The following is a 27,011-nucleotide window of genomic DNA, read 5'->3' as shown; positions in this document are numbered from 1 at the left end:
CCTGGCACACAGGGTTATGAAGCACAATAGAGATTTCACGAGTCACCACACTGGCTAACACCCTTCTTCTATTCACCATTGTCATCTGAATACACAGAGCAGATTAGCGTCCATGACGATGTCACAGCAAGCCCACCTTCCAAAGCACAGAACAGAGGTCGAATCTGAACTGAACATTCTCATTAGATGTATTGAAGGATATCAATCATAAAATACGTATTAGCCAAAAGCATTTGACCCATGCATATGAAAGTACTATTGTATGCCCCCTCTTTCAACAGTCTACCATCGTTATTTCTGTCCGCGAACAAGTTCCCAGTGCCTTATGAACATTACAGGACACCGTGTTGATGTACTGTGACTGTCCCCTGACGGCCTCACAACAATTTATATAACTGTGCTTGTTCTGTGAGGCCCCACACCAGCCCCAGAGACACCAGAGTGGGCGGAGCATGCTGCCTTCCTCCCTCAGCCTTAATAAATACCTTGACATGAGTAATGCACTGCTTGTGCAATCCCGAATAAAGCACAACAAGCTGTGTCTAGAGGAGGTCAGGCTGTGCCGTCTCTGACTCGTGTTGTGCAACGGATGTCAACAGCATCTCTGGAAGAAAACGAGTTAAGTGACAAAAGAATGTGACGTTTCAAGTTGAATAATACAGTACGTGAGGGTGCAAACGTTCTGTCAAAAGTAAGAGCAATTTTGTTGACGAGCAATCACTGTAGGAAGCACTGACAACCAGGTTCTCTTTCTGTGTTTGTTCGCCCCCTTGTGGATTGTATTTGCTACTGCAGGTGTCTTTGAGTGGGTGCTTAAAGACTTCTATTTTGGTCAGCCCCCCCCCCTGTTAACAAAGGTGGTATTTAATCAAGGACTCTATATACAGAACCATATTTGGTCATTTTTTTATGTTAAGAGCATCCACATGTACAAGACAGATGTGATAAAAAATGATTAGTTCATTCCTTGACCTCAATCTAAAAAAAAAACGTTTACAGTAACATTTACAGTACAGTTATAAAAACAAAACAGGGAACATTTTTGTTATTTACTGCACATTTTATGTACAAGACACACTTTCAAAATGCAATACAAAAATACAAACAAATTACATAAAACGTACATGTCAGAGATTTAATAAATACAAAGAAACCCTCAGCTCAGTCCAGCTCTAAATCCAACCACGTTTAAACTCGTCCACCAAACCAAGGACCAGAACTGGGTCAACTACATTGACCAAACATTTTAGGTGCATTTGATTTACCTCACAGTAAATCTTTGGAACCCTTTTAGGACTTTTGGCTTTTACTGTTTATAGCCAAAGTGCACCCAATTTGCCAAAAGTTTTTGACCCAAGGCTACTGGAGATTTAAGGTAGGTCTGTATTGACCAATGATGATACACTTTGACGCTTCACACATATATGTAACATTGACATTACAGGTTTAGTCTTTGTCCAAAATGACTGGCAAAGAGAAATTAAAACAAAGAAACACATTAAGACTTACTGGTTTGTCATATTTAAAGACACACAGCTTCAATTCAGTTCAATTCCTGTCTTATATGATCTCATCTAACCTCTCTCTCTCTTTCTTTCACGTACACATTATCAGAGGGGCCTGTGACATCATATGACACCCATCCAATCAGAGGCTTGAGTGTATGAGTATGATATAGCAAAGTGGAAGAAAGGTATGTTAGAGAGATATATCGCAATATATCCCTACATATACATATATATATATTTATCTATTTAAAAAAAGTCAGTGTGCAAATGCATTCTGGTCCATCAGTGGACAGACATAAGAGACGGACAGACAGTTAGCGTGTGACGCCCGTTCCTCATTGGACGATCTGAGGCATCTCACTCCAGGCTTTGGCTTTCTTCTTGGCCAGAGCCAGCCAGGGGGGTTCATCCTGGGGGAGCGGGGCTGAGGGGGACATGGCTCTCTGGGACAATGGTGCCTGAGCGCTGGGCTGGGGGGGTTGAGCTTTGGGGGATGAGGCTGGGGGCCCAGGCTGGGGCTGTGTGGGTTTCTGGGCCACGGCCGGGGGGCCAGGTGAGGTCAGGGCTTTCCTCCCCTCCCTATCCGTCACAGCGGCCTTGGATGTCTCCAGAGAATAGCTCACTGAAATGAATGATTGAGGTGTGTCATCTGTCTGGTCCTATCATTGCCATCGTACTAGCATTTAGTAACCACATATTCTATCTAAATGTAAAGGTTGTTTAGGAGCCTTAACTGTCATTACTCTACAGCATTTTCTGGAGAAAATTAGTTAAAGGTGCACTAAGTAAGATTAGTAAAACAGAATAGTGCTATAAACATGTTGTGTAAGCTGTATAACTGTTCCACTGCTCGTGGAAGGTCAATTTCAAATTTTGGATGAGCCGACTACTTTTCAGGCAATCATGCTCCAGCGATCCTGTTCCTACAAATCACCTTTGGCGAGGCAGGCCTTCCTACTTGACCAATTGTGTCAAACCATGTCAATCAAACTTGAGCTGGAGGAAAGCAGGGAAGTTCAGAAAAGAACTTGGCGGCTTTAAATTATATCCTGTCAAGGGCACATTCTACCACTCTAACAATCCACATGGGGGCAGCCATATGTAAATGATTCTCCTTTGTGGACCAAAATCCCTCTGAAAGGAACTGATTGAGACGAGTCTCTCTGTTTGTGAGTAAACATAGGCGTGTTTATTTACAAGTTTAGGAGTGTGTGTGTCTCTGCCAAAAATATGAATCTAACCTTTAATGGGAGACCCTCCAGGCTTGGCATGGTCTTTGATAGGACTGGAAAGGACAGGAATGGGCTCCGTCTCTGGCACCTCCTTGAAGAGAGGTATAGAAAAGAATATAAAATATATGTAACTTATGACTTGTGATGGAATGTGTTTGTGAATGTCACCAAACCTGGAATGAACACAGCAAGTGTTTCTAATGGAATATCATAGATAATAATTAGAAATACACTTTCTCCTTCCACACTCCTTCTAATGCAGTCAGGTCAAAGGAAGACCCCCGTTGCATTTCATTATCAATCAATCAAACATTACATTTCCATTTGATTGACATTCATTTGATTAATAAACAAAGACAAAACCCTATGTGGCCACCTTCTCTGCAGTCCTCTGCTGGGCTTCCTCCACAGAGTTCTCCTTGAAGACACGCTGCTTCTGCCTGGCCATGTGGATCCAGCTGGGAGACTCTGAACCTCCACTAGGCACTCTGGACACCATCGGTTCTGAAACCCAACCCAGGACCGTTGAAACCTCTGCTGGTAGACACCTTACAATAACTGAACCCCAGCAGCCTAACTTGCTTAGGCCCATGATAAAGTAAAAAGGAACCAATACGAAGGCACTTCATGTCTTTAGAGTTGAGAGAGAGCACTCTGCAGTTCCATAACACAAGTTATAGAACAGGAACCAGGCGACATGAATACAACTGAAAGCATTGCTATGTTAGATCAGCGCTTACAACAAGGAATAGGATAGACAGACACACTGAATGCTCAGAACAGGGCGCTGCTTACCTGGCATTCTCCTGGGTTTCCCCCCGCTCTCTCCCTGCAGCTCTGGCTTCCTGGGTACGGCAGGCTTGCTGCTGAGTGGCTGGGCCGGAGGATCGGGGGCAGGTCTTTTTGTTTGTTCTGCAGAGTGAGCGGGGGGTGCGACCTCCGGCGCAGGGGCGTCGCTCTCCGACACAGAGGCGTAGCGGAGCAGAGCTGAGGTGGACGTCTTTCTGAGGCGCACGCCGAAAAGGTTCTCTGGGCTCCCTTCCTCCTGAGGTGGGAGGTCTCTGGCCGGTCGACCTGCAGCTGGAGCTTCTCCTGCCTCCACAGGGGTCGGGGTTCTCACAGGACTCGTATTTACTTCAGGTTTCGCCAGGTTTGTCGGTTCAGCTCGGACGGGACCGTCTTGCTTCCCCGTCGACACCGCTTCACTGAGCCCGGGAGTGGTTAAGGAGCTGGCAGGGGCGGCGGGGAGAGGGGAGGGAGAGAAAGCGGGGGAGGGAGAGAAGGCGGGGGAGGGAGAGAAGGCGGGGACAGGGGAGGGAGAAGAGGCGGGGGAGGGAGAGAAGGCGAGGGAGGAGGGAGAGAATGAGGGGGAGGGAGAGAGCGAGGGGGAGGCGGATGGAGAGGGAGGATCGTCTTTGGGGTCTTTGGGGGCTGTTCCTCCTGAGAGGGTCCTCTGCCAGGCGGGGGCGATGGTGAACCGGATGCCTTTACCCTGCTCAGAAGCACCAGGCACTTTCCCAGCATCCTCTGGGGCTTGCAAGGGCTGCCCGGAGGTCTGCTCAGAGCTGAAGGAAAACAGAGTGGATTTGGTACCGGTACTGGTATGGGTAGGGGTCAAACTAACCTCCTCCTCTTCGCTTGGTGGGAGGGTATCGGATTGGTCTTTGGGCTCTGAAGAGCTAGGTTCCACCACTGTCTGGTCCATGACTGGTTGGTCTGTGGCTGATTGGTCCAAAACATTCTGGTCTACCTCCGAATTGTTCACAACAGTTTGGTCCACAACGGGTGCTCCTGGAACTTTTGCTTCCATCATTGTTTGGGCTGTGGTCGTTTCATCAAGGGATGACTGGTGTGTGAGTAGGGCTTCTGACAGGTCAGTCAGGCTCTCTGGTTTGTCTTTGATGACGACCAGGTCAGTCATCTCTGCTGGCTGTTGCTCCACTTCAGTACCGCAGTGTACACCTTCGTCTTCCTTCTTGTCCTCTTCTTCAGGGTCCAAAACGACCGTCTTCTCTGCTGGTTCTGAATCCTCCTCCTCAATCTCCTCATCTTCCTTCCTCTCCTCACATACATCCTCTTCTTCCTCCTCTTCTCCTTCCGGCGCCTCCTCCTCCTTCTCCTCCTCTTCCTCATGTCTTTCTTGCACGTCTTCCACTGCATCCGGCGCATCCTCTCCCTTCTCCCCCTCTGCTTGACTCTCTCCTTCGTTCCACTCCTTCGTGAAGGTTGTGGGCTTTTCATCTTTGGTGCCGTTCTCACTGGTTTCTTCAGCACTGTCCAGCTTCTCCTCCTGTGGTTGGAAGCGATCCACCACCGGCTCCTCTTCCTCATCGCCGACATCCTCCCCATCCTTCTCCTCCGACTCTGCTGTTGTGAGGTCTTCGCGTGACTCATCGGGAGACCGAGGTCCGTCCCTGAGGGCAGTGGCCTCTTCCTGTAGGGGCGAGTCTGAGGGTGGGTCACATGGTTTGGCTAGAGGGTCAGAGGATGTGGTCAAGACGTCAAGGCCACAGGACAGATCATCCACCTCCCTCTCATCCTCCTCCTCCTCCACTTTCCCATGCTCCTCCTGCTCCTCTTTCTCCTCCTCCTGCTTCACCAAGACCCCACCCTCGGTTTCCAGCCCCAGGGAGGAGGAGAGGGGGCCTCTGAGGGAGCTCAGCACCTCCTGGAGCAAGGAGCTCTCCTCCTCCTGCTCCCCACCAGCCCCTCCAGCCTCGAGCAGGAAGTCTCCAGCAGGGGTCTCCAGCGAGGCCAGGCAGTCCAGGGAGGAGGCCCTGGAGCTGGGCAGGGAGGGAGGCTGAGACAGGGTCTTGGGATGGGGCTCCGCTGGGAGACATTCCTCCGAGTCGGACTCATCCCGCTGTGGGGCGGGGGAGGAGGAGGAGGATGGGGGGGCATCCTGGCCGTGAGAAACTTCCTGTCCGGCCCCCAGCTCGTCCTCGGTATCAGCCGGCGGGGGCTGCTCTGCCGAAGCATGCTGGGATTGTTTGGAATCCGTCTGCTCATCTTCAGCCTCCTCATCCGTGGCAGGGGCTTTGGCCTGGTCACTGTCCACGTCTGGAGCACACACACAGCACCACACACACACACAGCACCACACACACACACGCACGCACACAATTTGTCAGAGCAGTGGGCAGCACAGCTACAATGCAGTTGTTAAAATAATCATGTATAACAGATTAACTGAGCAGTTAAGTGCTTTTAATCACATATGCACTTATCTTCATACTTGTCATTATACTGTATTTCATAGTAATACAGAAAATCTGGAATCTATTTTCCTTCTATATTAGTTAACTACTACTTTGAATACATTTCAAATAAATACACACCTTCTTCTTCTTCTCCCTCGTCTACAGACTCTGGGATAGAAACACTCAGTCTCTCCTCCTGGAGGGAGTCTCTTTCTGACCGGCACTCAACCCTCTGCACACAGAGAGAAACAAACATTACTCAATTGATAAACATTTCACAATGTAATCTATTAAGTTAGTGAGTGTATGAGATAGACATAGAAACACATACACATTACTGCCCCCCCCCCCCTCCAACAGACTCGTACTGGATGCGTGTGCACGTGTGCACGTGTGCCTTACGGTGGTGGGTTTCCTCTTGGTGCAGGCGTGGTGGCGGACCGCGAGGCGGTGTCTAGCGGCCGTGTTGTCCAGGCACACCATGGGACTGGCCGGCTGGCTGAAGTCTGCTGCTGGGACCACCAGGGGACTGATGGACCTGGAGCCTGGGTCACATGACAACTGGAGAGAGACAGAGAGAGGGGGGGGTTACGTGAGAGTAGTAATACCTTTCATACAAGACGGATGTATCTCATCCAACAACACCGTAACCCGTTTCACACAGTATGGTCCAACTTTCAATCAGAGGAACGACTAATAACAAAAACTCCCAAAACTAAACTGCTGTGCCTGTTTCCATTCCCTTGCGCAGGGTCTGAGAAACGACAGGACAACAGAATAGAAACTAAGAAACAATGATGGATGTCGAGACACAATTTGTTACACTAACACACCAACCCTCAAGACTGAGAGGACTGTAGGTTGTAACTCTGTCTTTGCCTCAGGATGAGAAGAGAGCTCTAGAGAGGAGAGAAGAGAGAGGAGAGGAGGGGAGAGAGGAGAGATGAGAGCCCAGCTGCACAAACACTCAGTCAGGGTCAGCCATTGTCGGAACCATCTCTCACCCTGCCCTCCTGTCCGCCTTCAGAATAAACACACCGACTGCAGTGATGTCTGCTGGGAAGGCAGGCAGGGAGTAAGGAAGTGAGGCAGTCAGGCAGGCTTGGATCTGGACATTTTAAAGTTGTCTCTACCCTCAGAATCTACCATCACTTTAAACACATTGTAGTATGGAGTTGTTCTATCCCTCAATAAGAGCATTTCATATATAATGGTCCACTGTGTTGTAAGCCCAAACACAGGTGCCCACAAGGCATTCCTTCTATGGGACTGATTAGAATGTCATAGGTCACCGACCCTAAACAGAAACAATAAGTGCTTTAGCGGTAACAGACCAGGTGCTAACGAGTTAACGAGGGTCATGTGCGCTAACGGTCACGCGACGCTACTGGGGATACTAAAAACAGGCACATGTATTTTTTTTTACAGGACAAAGAAAATGACCAGGCCAGATATGACGACAACCTGGTCATCAAACGATGTCACAAGCAGTCAGCCTCACTCCCCGGACTACAGTCGCCCAGAGTATTCCTACGTTCGCTTTGAAGGCTCCCTTTATTCCTGGAGTGTTTTGCCCTAACCCTTTTTACTTTGGTACTATATCCATAGTCGTTTCAATGAACACTATACAGTTTGGGGGGGGGGGGGGGGGTGGGTGGCGTATTGGTGTGGAGCCATGCCTTGGCAAACTCTGGCCCATAGCAATGAAGTACACCCCCCCCCCCCCCCCTCCAATCTACTGCAGACGGCCTGGCTGCCTCAGGAAACCAATGGAATGCATTCAGACCGCACGGAAGACCGAGCCTAACCCTAACACAGCGAACCCACACACTCACAGTCAGACAATACATCCTGCAGGAACACTGCAGAAGGACATGCTTGTCTTTAGCCTCACATCAGCAGAGGGACATTTGTGGTGGGAGTGTTCTGAGTGTGGGGAAAAGAGGAGCAGAGAAGGGAGGAGATGGGAAAGATAAGAGGAAATGAGAGGATGTTCCTGGAAGAGGTCAAACAGCAGGACTTCCTTATAAGGCTTGGATAAGCGCTTCTGGGTGGTTCCGGCTCGTGGTGCAGCTGAGAGCACACACACGGCACATGACAACTATTTGGAGATGTACGAACAAACAAGAGCATCTGTGTGTGTGTCAGAGAGAGAGAGAGAGAGAGAGAGAGAGAGAGAGAGAGAGAGAGAGAGAGAGAGAGAGAGAGAGAGAGAGAGAGAGAGAGAGAGAGAGAGAGAGAGAGAGAGAGAGAGAGAGAAAGAGAGAGAAAGAGACTATCTGAGTTTGTGTGTCTGCGGTGGTCAGCATATGTGTGTGGGTGTGTGTGTATGATGATATCTGGGCGAGAGTGCAGAGTGGTGTTGGTGCTTTAGAACTTTCTGTACTGCCTTCTCCACATCATCACAAAAATACCAGGTGTCACTTCTCTTCAAGGAAGGCATTTCTATTTACAATCTGAGAAGATCAATTACGTTTACCTGCAGATCCCATTCAATCCAGTATCTTTGCGAAACGAAAACATACGCTTTTAACGTTCGAGGATGAATGCATGCATTTTCAATAGTCCCATTGTAAGGAGCATGCAAACTGGCCTGAAACATTACCCGGTTGAAGTCCCTGCCTCACAAACCATCACGGATGCTTGTTTACTTCAAGTAACAGATCCGTTATTGTGGCTGTTATTACATTTGATTACTCACATGCAACCAAAGAAGCTGCGTACATGAAGTTAGTGTTCATAAGGCATCTCCTGCTATACAAGCAGCGCCTCATGGTCCTAAACCTTACAGAATAAAAAGATTCAGACACTACTACTTTTGGATATCTAACTATATATACTGTCCTGTAGATAATCAACGAACAAATGTTCAACTAAATATTGATTAACCCAAACTTTAAACATAAATCTTCAACCAGGTATGCGTACATAAGAGTTACAGTAGATCTGTGTCAACAGTATTAGTCTAAATGAATCAATGTTAGACTATCAACACACTCTGTAATGTACACGAAACCATCTTGATTGTTGATAAAACCTTGGATTTTTTTGTTGCCGAAAGCAACTCATGAGCTTGAGCAAGCGAGCAAGAATGTAGAGTATTTCTGGACATAGTCCAAACACCTTAGTCCCCTGACAGCAGGACACCCCTCTTCTGGATCCACTTCCTGCCAGTCAGTCAAGAGGACCCGCCTCCCGTCTGAAAAGTTCTACATTATACAAGGACCCATAATATAAAGGTGAACACTTTGAATAAAGTTGAGACCTGAGTGATTTTTCTCTTGCACTGTTGTTTGCTTTGACCGCGATGTGACCAATTTTGCTTCCAGCTAATTTGTTTCCTTTTGGCAATAACAGATGGGGGGGGGGGGGCAATTGGCTGTTGAAATCCCATTTCCTCACCCTGTGTCACTGTGAGTCACTTGCACTTTTCAGACAAAACTGCATGTAAAGGGTGTTTCCGGAGGAGGCGAGTCGTTTAAAGGGTTCGTTTGGAGTCTTGATATTCATTGTTCACATGTATAGGGTTTGATACAAACACACTCGCTCATCACACCACATGAAACATATCACCTGATAGGTGTGTGTAGACAATGCTCATTTAAAGAAAAAAATACTTTTACAATGATCCCAAAGTGTGAATGCTTAGAAGAGGAGACATTTTGAGGGAAGATACCTGGTCGTCATCACTGTCTGTACCCTCGAGGCTCAGGGAGCTGTTTCTCTGTACCAGGTTGGAGGACTGACGGGACAGGAGAGAGAAGAGGAAAACGTTATCATTAAACTACTACTCAGCAGTTGGGTGCAGGTGTATGTGTGCGTTCTGTGTCAAATGGAAGCTCCCTGGAGGACGGCGGGTTGGGATGTGTCTGCACGTCTACACTGTGCTGTGCGCCAATAACCTGTGTTGAAAGCTACGGGTGTGTCTGGATGTTTGTCCAGACATGTTACAGTGTGGGTGTAACAGATGTGGGCTCCTAAAAAATATTTTTCCTCACTGTCCCAGTACCGTCTCGAAGTGCAAAATGAACCGTCCCAAACTGAACTTGACCTGTCCCAAAATGTAAATTCTTGTGTTTTTGCTTTTTGACATTCTGATGTAGGTTATTTGCAACACTATTTAAGGAATCCATAGTCGTGGGGTTCAAATCAATGTCTGAATTTCAATGTGAATACATAAACAGTAGAATACACAATTGTCCTGCTTGTTTCATGGTGAGGCACAATTCTTGGTGTGGCTGTAGTAACAAAAGTCTAAATGTTCAACAACCAAAAAAATTTATACAAGTTTCTAAAGGTTTAAAAAAATATTTTCTACAAAAAGTTTCGACAATATATTTGCGTTTTTTTTTTTTTTACAAAAATAGGTTTGCATCATTGATGAGTACTTGATGAGGACTATACTACTATATTGTACTCTATTCTACTTTACTCTGCTTTACTCTTCGCTGTTTAAGGCTTCTCTGTTCTCTTCTCCCCTCCTTTCACTGTGTGTGAAAAAAAGGTTTTGAAAAAAAGAAGAGACGCCGTTAATGTTGCGTCCCTGTGTGGATGGATGGTGCTCCTACCTTATGTGAGCCCCTGGTCAGGACAGAGTGCAGGGTGGAGTACTCGGGGGGGCTGCAGGGTAGACCATCATCCTCCGACACGGCTCCCCCATCATCGGCTCTCTTCATACACATCAGAGAGGGAGGGGAGCCCAGACGAATAGCCTGCTTCAACTGGAGCTGTGGGGGTAGAACAAGCTCGCTCTTTAAGACTGATCTTCATCAAGTCCCAGTCAAACACTATTCAAATACTTAGAATTTGCTTTAGTTTGTACTTTTGATTCAATTTTTCAGACTACTGCGTGGCCAAAATGAAGTGACTTCCTATTGAGTATTTAACAATATTTGCAATTATTATTTGGCAACAACAGTACGAGCGTTTTGATTGGCTAATAGGTAGTCATGCCAGCCGCGTATTGACCTCATCGCCGGTCTGCGGTCTGATACGGATTCTTATTGCCCTCCTCTGACGTCCTCTGCGTCTGATACGGATACTAGACTAAGACTAGACTAGTACTGTCATATTTACTATACAGACGATACTGAAGACATCAACAGCGACTAAGAAATAGTTAACTCTCTATAAGAGTCTTTATTTGTGTTGGAATTAAAGCCCTTTAAGCAGAACCGTGTTGTCCACTTTCTATCAAAAGTATTTGGTTGCTAGGCCTCACCTGAAACACACCGTGAGAAGACGTAAGAGCTACCTACATTTAGCCTACCATTTATTTTCATTAAAAAAAATGAAAAGAGCTAAAAATGCCATATACAGCTTTGCCGTATCGACCGAGCGATAGCGATATCAGTTATATATATTTCCCGGCATGACCTCACTCTCAGTTAGTAAGTAGTTAATAATATATGACACAAAGTTAGATTACATGCACTTACAATACTTCCAAGTACTTTACTTGATATATGGCACTATTTGACTTGGCTCTGCTTCTCTCAGATGAAGTTTCCTGTCAGAGCAGTGGTGGAGAGTTGTGGTCACAGTGAAAAGACACTCTGACAAAGGTACTGGGAGTCACCTCTGAGCAGTGCTCTGAAACAATGCGTGTGTCTGGGCCTCAAAAGTCACAGAAACTCAAACCTCATGGCGTGTTTATCTGTGTGAGCTTAGTCAGCCTGCGCCAGATAGCCCCGGAACAATCGTCCAAGGGCACCGTCACCTCTGTCCTCGTCCCTCCTCCTCCTCCCTTGCCTCCCCCGTTCTCTCTCATGCCTCCCCCCCTTCAACTCCTTGCCGGCTATTTTCTAACACGCATTCTCTCTTTCTGTTATCCCATTCAAGGTGATCCAGTAGGCCAGCTTCCAGAATTTCACTGAACATGTGTATGACTGACAACTAAACATTTCTACAACATTGTAGCTGTAATCCACCAAGAACAACTAATCTGGAAAACAACAAGCTATATCTGATTGCTTAAAGTTAGCCACTTATGGAAGTAATCTTGTTGTCTGGATGAAGCACTCCCCTACTGTGGGGTTCTTTCAGTTATCCTTAAACACTCGTTTGTGGCTAGTCTTTGAATGTGCTGTCTGTAATCACCTAGACTTGGCATACAGTCTTTGGCAGACTGGGACTGTGCCTTCACTTTCCAGGTAATAGGACCTTAGGCCTAGTTAGCCGAGCAGCTGACACTCCTCCTCACTCCTGAGGCAATATGTCACACCAGGAATGAAACCCAGGTCACCGAAGACAGACGGGCTGACCTGAACAGACTAAGAAAAGTCACTCACAGTCACATAGCGGTATTTCAGTTAGCGTGTTTCAGGAAACGATGCTTGATAAAGAGGCGAACCATCCACCCTTGACCGCATCAGCGCTACAAACCAAGACACGCATCGTCAAACCCCTGTGACTGTGCATCTTGTCTGGGGCACACCAGGTAGTAACACAGGGGTTGAGCCTGGAGGGTTTAGCTAGCAACCAGTTAGCGACCAGTGAGCTGAGGCTTAGCCGAAAGCTGGCTAATAATACACTGCAGAGTGCCAGCTCCAATACAGATTAAGAGTTGAATGTCGGATAGCTAGGAGTGACTGGACACATACTGCTTTCACTTAATGTAACTCACACCAAGTATGTACCACGTTATCCATGTGTGTGTGGCTACATGTTGGAGGCCAGGAAGGTTGAGAAAGAAGTTGATTTTTTTGTTCACAGATTGTATACTTACAGTAAGACAATTATAGACGATAATTAGTTTCAAGTTACATCGTGTTCTATCAATTTTTTAAATTTTATTCTGTTATGTGCGTGTATTTGGGTTGATTCTTGAAATGTTTTACAAACTCTTGTGATTGCTACTGATGACCTACCTGCAGAGATTTGACTTTTCCATGTATACTGTCCTGTGAGGCACCCAATCCTTCCTTTTCCACCGATGACGGCGAATCGGAGACAAAGACACTGTCATGTGACAGGGCCTTGCTGCCCATGTTGATCTTTGACCTGTGGGAGACAGGAAGAGGAAAACAAAGAGTACCAGTTAAGTGATTGTGTCAACAAAGGGAAGTTAAAATTCACCACTTATTCTGTTCACAGTTCTATGTATTTAGCCTGATGAAAACATAGAATCAAAACATTGTCACAATCTAAGGTGGCCAAATCAGCAGTGTGTGTACTTTTTTTTTCTTTAACTTATATCTTACATTACTTATTTTAGTATTGTCCTCAGACCACAGCCAAAAGGTCTGCTGAACAAGAAAGCATTACCTTCCTAGAAACTGGGTTATCTTCATTAGATTATGTAGAAACAAATCTAATAAAGTTGGTTCAAAAACCCTCAAGTAGCAGGAAGGCTGAGTCACTGTTGGTTTCTTTAGGAAGACATCAACAGTACAAAAAACTTGAACCCCAAACTGAAATATACTCAGACGGAAGATTGGAGGGGAAACAGTAGGTTTGTTATTCAGGTTTCTGTGTGGGTATATTCATTCCTAGTAGTGTGTCCTGCATTATGATAAATGTGTGTGTATAACATTGTATAGTTGTAAACCAGCTGGAGCCTTTAGGTTCTCTGATGGGAGGTATTTTGAAGAGTATTCTCAGCTGTGTGTATTTGACAAATCGGATCAATCCAAGAATAATTCTGTGATTTTCGTAAATGTTTCATGAGTACATTCTCTTCACTGAACATTCGCAATGGATTTGTTGTGTAACTGTGTATGTGTACGTCTAAATCTATTTCAGTGTGTCTGTTATGGCATGTATGTGTGTGTTGATATGAACAGTGTCTATATTATATATGTATGCATGTGTGTGTGGTGCAAGCATGCACATAAGGTTGTTATCAAGGTGCAATATGTCACCCTGAGCCCTGGTCCTTCTCGGAGCGCGTGAGGCTGGTGCTCTCAGGTGTGTTGACATTGTCACTGGACTGGCTGGACTTTAACACCGTGTCGCCTGCTGGAGCCGTTGCCTCCTTCCTCTTCTTCTTCACAAAGAAATTCTTGAAAGTCTGGAACTTTGACTTCTTCTTTCCTGCAACGTTTAAAGTCAGTTAACGTTTCAGTTCATGTTTACATTTCAATCCAGATTAAACTAGTGTCATCAACTTTGTTATTTTCCATGGCTGTTAAACTTTTGGTGTTTCACATCAAATGTTTTCCAATGCCTGCACTATATTTGTTCACTTCCTGTATTGACTGATGGAAGTGGAACGTGAGATGATAGATACTAGGATACTTCTTTATTCTCTTGATTACAGCAACCATAGTATGAACCTTTCTTCTTTCACCATTAGAATCCGATTAAAACTCTGATTTTCTGGGTTCAAGAACAGTAAGTAAAACCAATGTATCTGGGCTCTTCAACCAGAACCGGGACCACCTACAGTATTATGTTGTGAAACCCTGGTAGTGAACCACAAACACCATGAGCCGTTGTGTACTGTGAGCTTCGATAATGGTAATTGACCCTGTGTTGGTTGTAAAGCCCCTGGTAGCCTTAATGACCTGGCTTGTAAAACTCTCTGTGTCTTCAAAGGCATTAACGCCACAGTGGGAAAAACTAAAAACTCCCCTTTTAAGCACTTTAGGTGCATATTTGTCTGTAAAAATCCTCCCCTGGCAACCAGATTTTGTTGGTTGTTTTAAAATAAACAAAATGCCACATAAACCAGGTAGGCGGTTGACAATTGATGGAATAACACATGCAAATGACGTGTTATATATTTAACCAATATATTTTCCTGAACTACATTTCACATGTAAACAACCCACCAATACCTATTTTGGTAATAATAGCTACATCATGAAGAGAAAGGTCAAAGAAACAAAGGCCAAGACTCAAATCAAAAGGTCGAGCTGGCTCGAGCCACAGAGCGGTACAATATCAAGGAGAGGGTGACCTCTTCTACGACAATTTTAGGATGAAGACCTTTGGCAGGGGAACAATTGTCGGATTAGCGAGAACAGTCGGTGTCGGTTAGTCTCTGTTTATTTTTCTATATAAAGACTTGAGACAATCCTGTGTGTGTCTCACATGTTGTAGATCCTATTACAAACCTGGTCTGGATCCTCCATGTCCTTTACCCTCTGGCTCCATCACAGGGCTTAAACAGGGCCAGCCGCTGTGACTGCCTACAGAAAGTAAACTGCCGTAATTTTCGGATTATAAACCGCGCCTTGTGTTGCATTTTTTGACCCTGCGGTTTATAGAACAGTGCGGCTAATCTATGGATTTTTACAGCTAATGGCTAACGGTTAATACATGGGAGCTTTCTCAAGCAGCCATATCTTTCCCGACAACTAACAACATATGGTAATTAAAGATTAAAACACCTGCGGTTTATAGTCCAGTGCGGTTTATATATGTACACATCATTCAATTTAGCTGCTGCGGCTTATATAAGGGTGTGCCTTATAGTCCGAAAATTACTGTAGCTGAGCTGCTGTTTCAGGATCCCTGAACTATTTTTGTTTTTATGTTTTAATTTATAGGAATGCCAATAACTTAACCTGAGAGTTCTTATTATTCAAGATCATTAAAAAAGAAATCTGATTGCAAGGTTTCTGGTGTGAGGGAAGACCCTTTCCCTTCTCTTGGTTCATCTACATTGAAGCCAAAAACATCACTCTCTCCTTCTTTTTCTCCTGTTCCTCTTCCTCTCCTCCTTTCGGCATGCCCTCTCCTCCCCCATGAGGTATCTGTCAGGGAATCACATGGGGTTGGATCCCCCCAGCTCCCCTACTGGCTTCCAGTCAGAGATCAACCTCCTTTTCCATTGACAAAAATCTCCATTTACACAGACCTCACCCTCCCCTCCTTCACTCCCTCTCCCTGCTAGATATTTAATCCCATTTCAGGGGATCATCCCTCTCTTAAGTGTGACCAGCTCTGTAAAGAAAATGGCTAATCCACATCCGCACCCCATGTAAGATAGGCCAAGCCAAGCCCTCCGGCGCCAGTCCCCCCCCCCCCGTGACCTCACTTCCTGTTTCCCAGGGTGCAGCAGGGAAGAGTTCAGGGTTGGTGGACAAAAAGTGGAAAATGATTTGGTTCTTTAGGGAGCTGACATGAAGACTGATGCTGTACACATTTTCCAGACTATCATTCTTTTTGAGAGTCTCTTGTTAATATGTATGTACACTGGTCCCTGGAGAGCAATGCTTCATTCTGAGAGGGAGACAATAGAACCGATCAGCACAGAATGTTTGTGTTCTCTATTTTTAGCTTAGTCTTTGGTTCCACAGTACCACTTAGGTTACACCTATTTCAGCAACACTCAAACACTTCTCAGATGCAGCATTGAGAGTCATGTAATCTTTATGAACTACAAGCAGCCCTGATTAGATAATCTGATTGGATAGGATCTCCAACCCCGTAATCTGATTGGATAGGATCTACAACCCTGTCACACAGTCGTAGAGTTTCCTAGCAGCTCATGGTCAAAACAGACTCAAATATTTTTTGCAAACAAGTTCTTATATGGGCTTGCTTTAATCTGCAAAAATGTGTCTGAATTTCAAATATTTTTTCTTATTCATCTGCTTAAAGTAAACAACCCTAGGTTTCCATTTCACACAATAAAAAAAAAAAAGATATGTGTTATTCTACAACATTAGGTGTAAAACATTTCAGTGTTCGGTTGCTCAGGTTAATTACCTGGACATTCTTCTGGGGCCTCTGCTGGGTCCTGAGTGATCATCACATCTGGTGGTCCTGCGGCCATGATGCTGCTGTCACTGCTGGGGGAGAAGACAGAGGGAGAGAGAAGGAGGGAGGGAGAGAGGGAGTGAGAGGGAGTGAGAGGGAGGGAGAGTGGGAGAGAGGGAGGGAGAGAGAGAGAGAGAGAGTGGGAGTGAGAGTGGGAGAGAGGGAGGGAGGGAGAGGGAGGGAGAGAGGGAGAGAGTGAGAGGGAGGGAAGGAAGGAGAGGGAGAGACAGAGAGAGAGAGGGGGAGAGAGACAGAGAGGGAGGGACAGTTCATTTGCCATTTCTACAGCCTATTAGAGGCCGATCCTAAATCCTATAAATAAATAAATCTGAATCCTGAGTGTGTGTGTGTGTGTGTGTGTGTGTGTGTGTGTGTGTGTGTGTGTGTGTGTGTGTGTGTGTGTGTAAAAGTGAGAGAGATTGAGAGAAAGCGAGAAAACATCATAGAGAACCATACCTGTGTACAATCAACATTCAAAATATTTCAACTGTTGGGCTTGAGGTACTTTGCCAAAAGGTTCATACTTGACAAGTATGCCCGATACATTTTCCATTCTCATCTGACATGTACGTCATTCATGCTCATCATCTGCAAACATAAGCAATGACTGCTAAATTTCTAAGGGCACCAAAATTTACCTGTGGGGATAACTACATTTCTATCTAATCTTATCTCTAATCTAACTCCCCTGGTTCCTGGGAGACAGGAAAATGTGGCTTGAATCAATGACCATCAGACCTTCCATACACAAAATAACAGTTGGAGTTACATGTCTGGTGGTGGTTGTAAGGGATTACGGATCTTAATTTATTCATAAAGACTATTTTTTTGTGTCTTGCCAAATGACTGTGTTCCATAAGTTATGGCCTTTAACGACTTTTCTTTTATTTATTCAAGTCAAGGAGGGAGACAGTGACAAGACAGTGACAAACCAGGGGAAAATAAACTTCAGTGGAAATTATAATATTCTTGTGTCAGACCTCCTAAGCACCAGACAGAGGAGGTTGTTATGTTACTGTAATTTATAGACAGAAATAGCCCATCCTGAGAAAAACCAGAGGCCCCAACTGGCTCGTGTGACAAACAGCTGGGGTACAGTACGTACTCTACTTCCTGCTATGACATCACATCAGCTGCTGCATCCTGTGTGCAAGCCTGTTGGTACGTGACATCTACTGCAACCCTCCTGCACAGCGTCAAGACTCAATACGAGTTCATTATTGATCAAACATGAAGCCTAAAAAGGCACTATTTTGACTTTTATTACCATGACAAAATTAATTTGTAATCCCCTATTAATGATATATAGATGCTCAAAATATAAACAATGAATGAACTGTAACACCATGCTATAAAGAGCGAAGTTACTTTCAATAAAGTCTATTGCAAAAACATTGCAACACAAAAACACATTTCCAACAACACATGAGCCTCCAGTGACATGGTTCATCCAAACGTTTCTCATTTGTCTACTAAGTGTTTAAAGAGGGATCTTGTGCTCAAGTTTGTATATGCTACAGAGTAGGAACATTCCAGAATGTTAAGGTAGTGGACGTGCGCCCAGTCATCTTCCTCATCACAACAGAAGAAAGCACATCTACATCCTAACAGGAATAAGTCCAGCATTCTCTTCTCACAGTGTACCTGCTCTAGCTAACTCTAAATCTTTAACTCATGAAATATGGACTAGCCCTCATCATAGATATATACACCAGTACAGTATTTACACTTGAATCACTATGGATCAAAAATACTTTAAAATAGCTGGGACGTACTTGACATTGGCTCCCTCTGTAGCACAGTGAAACCAATGGAACAACTCAACCATTAAAGTTGATTCTCTCATGTAGATGACACTGTCAGGTATTTGGTGTGAGTAATTGGTCCTGGTCTGATATGGATAAGTCAATATGACATCCCATTTCTCCAAAGAAGAGAGCAAAGGATGCATTTCGAAAGCTTTCATATTAGGAGTCTGTGGAGAAAGTCAGTGATGCCAGCCATCTTTCCACTTCTTATCTCATCTGATAGCAGATATTCATTTCCCTCGTCTTTCACAAGAGAAGAGGGTTATTTTTCTTTGTCCATATACTATCAGAGAAATCTAGACATCTACAAACACACACACGCGCGAGTGTACCTCAGGGACAGCTACAATTCCACCAACACAGAAACCAAACAAAACTCTACAATAATACAGAACACAAACTCATTATGAGGTTGATTTCCAAGAACGAGATAAAGCCTGATGTTTCGGAAATATAATTTTAAAGTGTGATGCAGCTAGTTCATGAATTGGACAACAGATAATAGAATCTGTGTTTCTTGGAAAGCGCCTCATAGATGGCAATCACTAAAACAATGTCTTGTCCAAGGCACTGTTTAAATTGTGCCCCTGGAGGAAACACAGCCACAGGGGAAACCTCCTCCAGGATAGCAGCCAGGACAACTCCACTACCCAGCAGCACATGGGTCCCAGAGGTCAAGCAGTGTCAACAAACTGACCTGGATCCGCCTGCAAGTCTACAGCCTAGCGATGATGTCCTCCGCTTCATCTCTCAACTTAGGGAGGTGAGCGAGAGGAAGGAGAGACAGGGAGATGGGAAAGAGGAGGTTAAATTAGTGGTAAGAGTGAAAGAGAGAAATGATGGGAACAGACCAGGAGGTGTGTGTGTGTGTGTGTGTGTGTGTGTGTGAGAGACAGAGATGAAGACAGAGATAGAGAAAAAGAGAGAAAGATGGTGGGAACAGACCAGGAGGAGGAAAAAAGGTTGATGGTGGGAAGGGAAGAGTCAAAGTACAGAAAGAAAAGACTTTGTTAAACAAACAGAAGACATGTTGAAGAAGCAGTAGATATTTGAGAGGAGTGTTGGAACAGCGATATCCAAGTTCTTTATGAGGAAGGATCCTGAATACATATTTAGTTGAAGGTGGAACAATGTTATCTCCATGACTGGTTATAACGTATTACTGTATAACATATTTGATTTTGTTTTGCCTTTTTTTTTTTACCTTTTACTTGTTTTAAAGATCCTATCAAGCCTAGCTGCGCTGCTATCTGTGTGCTCTGTACCTCAGTGTCCAGATGTACAGTGTCACCTGTGTTACGCAATAGAGCATGACATTGGAGACTAGCTTTGCACAGACCTGTGAGGTGTTTAGGCATTAACAACCACTTGATTGAAGACACACACACACACACAATATCACTCAAACAAACCAAATACGTACACGCATTCAGAAAAATAAATTAAACACACACCCACCCCCCCCCCCCCCACACACACACTGAACAGGACCATCTGGTCTAAGTCTCACACAGCTGATGTTGACAAAACGTCAGAGCCCAAATCCACATACTACTGGACAGAACATATTGTTCTAGGTCTGAACATGTTTGGAAGGGTATTTAGGATTTGTTTTGTTCTACTATCACAAAGAAATTTGATAGGCATTCTTCCCAGACTTGTAGTATGCGATATGAAACATATTTCTTCACTTGCCTCATCTTGTCTTACATTACAGAGTGTGATAACGTCTAAGCTCAACCTAATCCTTTTCAGTTCCATTGGGGAGATAAACAATTTTAAATTCAAAGAGAGCGAAAATAACAAAAACAGTGACGAGAAAATGTCAGCTTCATGCATCAAAAAACAGTGCAGTCAATCCAATTCATAGTACATGTATCAGTATAATCCATCTGCGAAAAAACATTGGGAACCAGTAACTAACTAGGTTACCGGAGTGATTAAATCATCGTCCGGCAACGATGCGCGTTCCTCTTAGCGGTCACAGCTGAATGGACAACCCTGTAATCCACGAGGTGAAGCCAGAGTGGAGAATTTTGAAATAGAGCTACCCACGTGAATACTGTTACTGAACTGTGCCGACTGCCAAACATGCAGTGAGACTGGAAGGCTTGTTAGTGAGTTTATATGACTCTAGTTTGTTTTAAAGGTCTTTCATTTGAGCTGGTAAGAGAGATGCTTCTGGCAAATGTAATTATACACATGGCGAGGAGGGAAAGGACAGATATAGAAAGTGTCCTCTGCAATTCAACATACAAGTTGATCGTAATTTAGCCTTTTACAAGTATATGGCAGAGCGTGTCCAGCACCAAGAATTTCAATTTGAATACGGCATTTGCCAGGTCATTCTCCAAACATTCGTTTCAAGCGTAGGGAAACATCATTATCACCAAAGGGAAATACATCGATGTGGTGACGACGACCACAATAACAAACAGGATATGGGACGCGTGAGTGTGTAGTGAGAGACAGCTGGGAAACAATGTCCAGTAAAGACCCTGTAAAGTCACACTACAAACTGGAGGCATGGGTAGAATAACAAGTATACTTTGCAACTGTTTACTTGGCACTGATGGCCACCTCAAAGCAAATGTTCAAATGTGTTACTGACACATTTTTCATTTGAAGAGTTCGCTGTGTGTGTGTGTGATTTGGCACACGTCCCCTTCACATGAGGAAGAAGAAAAGGTTGCCATGCAGGTTTGGATCAGTACTGTATGCCTCATCTGCATAGAGTCCATCTGTTTTTGACTGAAGCAGGGTCGCCAGATAATAATGATCTACAGTAGGCCTGTCTGTTTCACTAAAACTGCTGTTCAGAGGCAGGAGCATATCTCACATACCTAAAAGATTGTCCAGAGGGCCACAACCACAAACCCATGGTATTTCCTCCACCCATCACCTCAATATGAAAGGAATGACTCAAATTCATGGAATGTACACAAATATATATATATATATATATATATATATATATATATATATATATATATATATATATATGATGTATGGATGAGAGGTTGTTTACAATCAATTAAGTGAAAAGTGAAAATGTTGTAGAGTTAAGGGAGACATTCCTTTTCACAGTCTAGCTCCAGTGAGTAAAAAGGTAAGAGTGGCAACTTTTCCAGATATACTTTACAGCACAGTTCAGTAAAACATTCTTATCAAAACTATTCTGTTTAGATTCTCCACAAAATGTGTCAGAAGTAACGTGTAACAGTGTAAAGAAGAATCCCTAAATGACTGTCTGGCTTAACCCCAGCCTTTTTAAAACACACCATGGTTGATGACCCAGAGTTGACCCTACCTTACAGGTCTTTATCTGGGATTGTCCAGGCAGAAGACTGTTCACTAGACCACAGATTAGTGGGAAACCAGGTGTTCTGCAAATATTGGTCTCAAATACTGCAATCCAGTCAAATACTAGAGGTGCACTTGATTCAGTTGTTCAATGAAAGTTCTAAGAACCCAACAGGACAGTCCCAATAGTGAATAAGATGGGAGGTAAAACCCACCTCAAATACCTTCTAGTATTTGATCACCTGACTTGAGTGTTTTCGAGTTTGGTTGTAGCACCTCTTACCCAAGCAATAATATTAGCTGTGTTCCACCATGCATGCCATATAAGGGCTAGTGTCTGACTATGTTCTCTTCTCTTTGACACACTTGCTCACTCCCTCTCAGACATGGGTTAGACCTGCAGGGTGATATTGCCCCATATCTCCCATACCAGTACTTTCCTCTTCAAATTATCAGAGAACATTTTAGGGAGAGGTTCAAGTTCATTGGCCCACAGCCACAGACAACATTTCAGAAAAGGCCTGGCAACAATAAGTCTCATTTGAAAGTTTGTGAATTCAGTCCAGGTTTTGCCGCTTTAAAAAGTCTCTCATATCTAACACCCAAAAGGATTGCATTTCTCAATGTGGTTGGAATTGGGTAAAGTTATCCATGGTCATCAGATCGTGTACAGATGTTTCTCTTTAAAGGGCAATAGTATGTGTGGGGAGGCATAGTCTAGTCCTGAATGATCTTCTCTTTGGCACGTTCTCCCTGCTACCCCTGGTTTCATCAGATTGTTGTGGGGTGGAAGTAGGGTGCAACAACTGATACTGGCCAGGACTTGTCTGAAGGGAAATGGAGGCAGGCATGAATGTGAATAATACACTTTGCTTATAAGAGATTCAAGAATTCCGGTGAAATGTTACAGTATTTCAGTGACTCAAGCTGTTTCAAAAGATTTGACTCACTCTCTTTCTCCATCTCTCCGTCTCTCTTTATTCCCAGTCGGTCAGTGAACTAAGCGAGAGGTCTATAAAAGCTCTGACTGTCTCAGTGTCATGAGACTACAAGGAGACAGGGAGAGATGGGGCCCTGATACACCAATTAAACAAGCCATGAACAAAGCAAGTCTCAAGTCCACATGGCTGAGACATAGTACAGGCCTTGTCGATTAGCAGACACTTCTACTCCAAGCCACAAAAGTGTATTCACACATCCTGGTGAACTTTACTTAACACCAGTGAGCAGAATACATGTCAGTTTATTGGGTTTGTGCCGAAAGCGCCATTGGTAGGATAAGCCTGTTTTGCCAACTCGTTTCATGGAGAACAAGTCATTCATGCATGAAAACCTTGCAAATCAATATAATCCAAATATATAACTATACAAGGGGCGAGTGTCCCATCTCACAAAGCACTTTTACACAGCTCATGCATATGCAGATAGTCAGCGTTGAATGCCATGAATGGGCATGCTGACTTCCAATAAACACTCTGGCTGGCATACAATCAAAGTTAACACTTCTTCTAGTCCTTGAGCAGCAATTCTATCTCCAAGCGTCTCCCAGAAAAATAACTTACTTGTTTCCTCGCAAGCAGCCATAGATCCCAGCCATGGTCTCAACCTTGTTGGATAAATCAACCAGAAATACAGAAGACCCTTCTCTCCAAGTTCTAGATCATCCTCTGGGTCAAATGACAACCGGCACAAAACACTCCTCTGAAAGTTATGTATTCACAAGTAACTACTGCCCAAAGTGTCCGACACACACTATAACTTCTTTAGTCCACAGAAGCCAGACCAGAAATAGAGCTTCGGCTGGTATCAGGATAGAGAGAGTGAGAGAGAGAGAAACAGCTGACTGGAGGGATGAGAGTTTCTTGTCCTTCTGTCTTGAGACTATAGCCTACAGAGTGGGAGGACACAAGTAAACCGGCAGCCTGCCCCAGGCTGCTCTTTCCATCCCCCCCTCCACCTCCTATCCTCCGCCCACTCCCTCCCTCCCTTACTCCCTCAATGTCTCCGTCGCAGGGACTAATCCCCTCGATGCCGACAGAGTGGCTGGCAGGCCAATGTGATGGAATCCCGCTGGGCCTATTGTCTCAACCCCGGGGCTTACTTAATTCTGCCCTGCGTCGTGGTGATAATTAGCTATGTGTGGACGGTGGAGGGGATGTGGACGTGCGTGTGTATATAAAGCCACGAGGGGATGTGGGGATTGTCCTGACTAAGGAGTCAGTCCTGCTACTCTAGCCAATCAGAAACGACACAATGCAATAGCCCAGCCAATAGAGTACTGGTGCCTGAGTCAACACAAGCAACAGATGTCTCCACTAGGAACAACTTTAAGTCATCTGTCTTGATGGATGTAGAAGACATGACAACTTGAAAGGATGTCAATAAAGGTTATTGATGTGCAGAGTTTAATATTCTCTATCAAATCAATATTGCATGACCGAATCTACCATGGCCTTGGAAAATAAGAATACAATTCAATATAATATCTTAATTCAAGTTGGTGCTGTGTGTTTGAGAAATGTATCTGAGAAGTTTCATTGTTGGAGTTCCCTGAAGGATCTAGTAAAGCTGGATCAGACAAATGAGTTGAATGATCAAGAAGCCAGCACTTTGTCCCAGGCAGAACCAAGAATGCATTCTTGAAGAACTATGACAGCATCCAAGCCTATAAGCCACATACCTCATTTGTTCATTTCAACATTCCATAGTCAGGTTGTCTGTTATAAGAATACTTTGTAGCTATGTAAAAGGAAAGGCAAATATACGCCAGATATCTTCACAATTAAATCTCAACAGAAGAATACAATTTGTTTACAATACATAACAAAAACATTTTTTATCCAAAACGTCATTTAATCTACCGAATCTCGGTATATCAATTGGTCTAGATGACTTCAATAGCCCATCAGTAATTGGTTATTTTGTAGTACATCTAATATTATAACCACCAGGATATCTGCCCAGAATCTCCAGGCAGAAAATGTTTCCATTCATAAAGGGTAAGTGGACTAATTTCAAACACACATCTATCATGTCTCTGTGTTTTTAAAGCCAGGAGGAATGTCGGTCAGTTTCCCTCCTTTAAAAAAAGCAGTGTCGGTATTTCCTGAAACATTTCTCCTCAGCCCCGACAGAAACCCAAGCAGGCTTGTCTGTGTAGTACCTCAACACAGGAAGCACGCTGCTGCTAGCTAACACTAGCTGAGTGGCAGTAGACCTTTCATTTGGGAACATTGTATTAGGCGGATTCACAGTGGAGGGGTGCAGCTTCCTGTTGAGAATAAGGTGCTGCAGTTTCAATCAAAAGACATCTGCCAAAGCTGTAAAAAAAAAAAGAGAAAAAAGCAACCTACAGCATGCTCACTCTCATTTCTATGGCTCCTTGTGTTAAAAGCCAAATCTGTGCCTGTGGGTAAGCTAGAGGCCTCCCACCCCCCCTTCTGTCCACCCCCATCCTCCTGGTCGTGTCCACACTTCGCCCAGACTCAGGTTTCTGGGGTCCACCCCTGAGTTTCAGTGTGGAGCGGAGTTTCTCTCTTCTGCAGAGAGCCGGAGAGGAGCGGAGTTCGGCTAGGAATGTCTGCTCACATCTGGAAGCCATCGTCTGAGGCAGGAGGCTAGGCGGCACCAGCCCTAATCAAGTCCATGTATGCTCCACTGTAAATAACTCTGAAATCATACCCCTGCACTCTGCTCTCTGCTCCCAGCGCTGGGGGGCTGAACCTCGCTCCAATATCCAACAGCGAAGTGTGGGTCAGTTGTGTTACTGCAACCCGGGTCTTCTACTGAGATACAAGACTACTAGACACTCTTGAAAAGACAGTCAGGTCTGAAACGATGTCCTCACACCCCCTATCATCTGAGTGGTCGCTAAACTCCCCTCTGTGTTTTCACAGTTCAAACAATCCAATTCCAGTACCTGCGTTTATGGTCTTGGTTAAACACAGTTAGAGTTGAGTTGACCCCTGTGATCACCCCATCTCCTCTCTCTGCAGACTTCTCTTTCTTCCCTTACACACCGACACAAGAGCCTTGCTGAGTTTTAAAGCTTGATAAAAGGAACTGTCTGCCCATTTTACCTACAGGGAACTCATTTGCTGCACAGTTTGTGTGCGTATATGGCAAGTGAGCAACCAATTAAACTGGAAAGTTTGATTGCATGGGGATAATCTAATAAGAGTGGGGGGCAGGGGGCTAATTTAACAGTGTTTTGGTCTCGTGTGTGTTCCTTGTTCCCAGGTGGCCCATTGACAGGCTCCGAGTGGCTGACCCCAGTTCTATGTTGACCCCAACATTCAGCTGGGACTCATTTACAAAAGAAGGACAACTGTAAACACACCAGCTACACGTCACATCCGTGTCCAGCTGATCAACCCTAGAACCAAGTTGAGCAGAGGCTAAATGATGATTCCCCCCCACACACACTTTTGAGTACCTGGGACTCAGCCTTCAACTAAATGACTGGTGTAGTTGGATCTAACACAGATGAACTAGATTCAGTATTTACCTGGCTGTCATTCAGTTGATAAGTATTAAAGTTAACTGCGAAGGGACCCTCCTGCTCTGACAAAAATGTCATCAGGCTACCATATGGGACAAAATAATTGATGTTGTACACTATTACTTGCATACATAATATTGTAAACTTAAACAGAATGATAATGACAGGTCAACGGCATAATTCATGACGTTGATCAAGTAACACGATCACGGATCAATACAGCGAAAGCGCAACAATTAACCCAATCAACCAGAACCGTCGTCGAAAAACTACGTATAACACATTTGCCTGCTGAGCGAAATTAAGGTCCTTATAGAACCCAAAATAAACTCCAAATATACTTAGTTTACATACCTGCGAGCCGGGTTAATATTTCAAATTTTATGTTCGTTCATCCATCGACGTGCCAAGACATCAGTGAATTGGGGTAATTTGGTGTGCCTCACTGAAGTTTCTCTGCAGGAAAGGACCGCCCCTAGACCTGAAACAAAGTCGCCTAATTGCTCCGCAGAGGACTAAGTGAACTACCCCTTATCCTTTCAAGCGATGTTCATCCCGACACACAACATTGCGACAAAAATGTATCAATAAGTTTCGTTTATAAAGCAGATAATGTGATGCATGGTTTTAGTGGTTGCTGCCGTTTCAGTTTCTGAGAAAAGTAGGCTAAATAGGCAACTTCGAGTGAGCTACAACAAAAATTGTATTGATTTACAAGACAATAACACATTTCAAAGAGACACTACACT

General features: G+C 44.4%; 1 protein-coding gene across 7 annotated transcripts; it reads right to left on the bottom strand.

Moving 5' to 3' along the window:
* Positions 1-1,039: 1,039 nt before the first annotated feature.
* LOC146302194 (uncharacterized) lies at positions 1,040-26,729 on the bottom strand. 7 transcript variants are annotated; one of them, XM_084667546.1, is made up of 12 exons: positions 26,617-26,729; positions 16,600-16,682; positions 13,803-13,974; positions 12,810-12,942; positions 10,509-10,667; positions 9,617-9,682; positions 6,343-6,501; positions 6,079-6,172; positions 3,536-5,800; positions 3,117-3,244; positions 2,750-2,831; positions 1,040-2,130 (listed from the first exon to the last, which is right to left on the bottom strand). In XM_084667546.1, the coding sequence occupies exons 2-12, from the start codon at positions 16,664-16,666 to the stop codon at positions 1,844-1,846; spliced, it is 3,612 nt and encodes a 1,203-aa protein (XP_084523672.1). In that variant the 5' UTR covers positions 16,667-16,682; positions 26,617-26,729; the 3' UTR covers positions 1,040-1,843. The 7 variants fall into 7 exon arrangements, with proteins under 7 accessions (XP_084523672.1, XP_084523429.1, XP_084523505.1 ...); XM_084667303.1 differs by lacking the exon at positions 26,617-26,729 and adding an exon at positions 23,324-23,637; XM_084667379.1 differs by lacking the exon at positions 26,617-26,729 and adding an exon at positions 23,324-23,637 and having other exon boundaries at positions 16,600-16,679.
* Positions 26,730-27,011: the final 282 nt, after the last annotated feature.

This window comes from Hypomesus nipponensis, chromosome 1 (assembly GCF_054491055.1).
Source record: "Hypomesus nipponensis isolate SF chromosome 1, ASM5449105v1, whole genome shotgun sequence".
NCBI lineage: Eukaryota > Metazoa > Chordata > Actinopteri > Osmeriformes > Osmeridae > Hypomesus > Hypomesus nipponensis.
Note: the sequence above shows the minus strand (reverse complement) of the source record. Positions and strands in the feature narration are given on the sequence as shown.

Coding starts and splice junctions, on each gene's coding strand:
- LOC146302194 (XM_084667074.1), bottom strand. CDS start 16,930: ATGGCAAATGAACTGTCCCTCCCTCTCTGTCTCTCTCCCCCTCTCTCT. Junction 9,683..10,508: donor TGACCAGGGGCTCACATAAG/GTAGGAGCACCA, acceptor CTGTCCCGTCAG/TCCTCCAACCTGGTACAGAG. Junction 5,801..6,078: donor CGAGGGAGAAGAAGAAGAAG/GTGTGTATTTAT, acceptor TGTGTGCTCCAG/ACGTGGACAGTGACCAGGCC.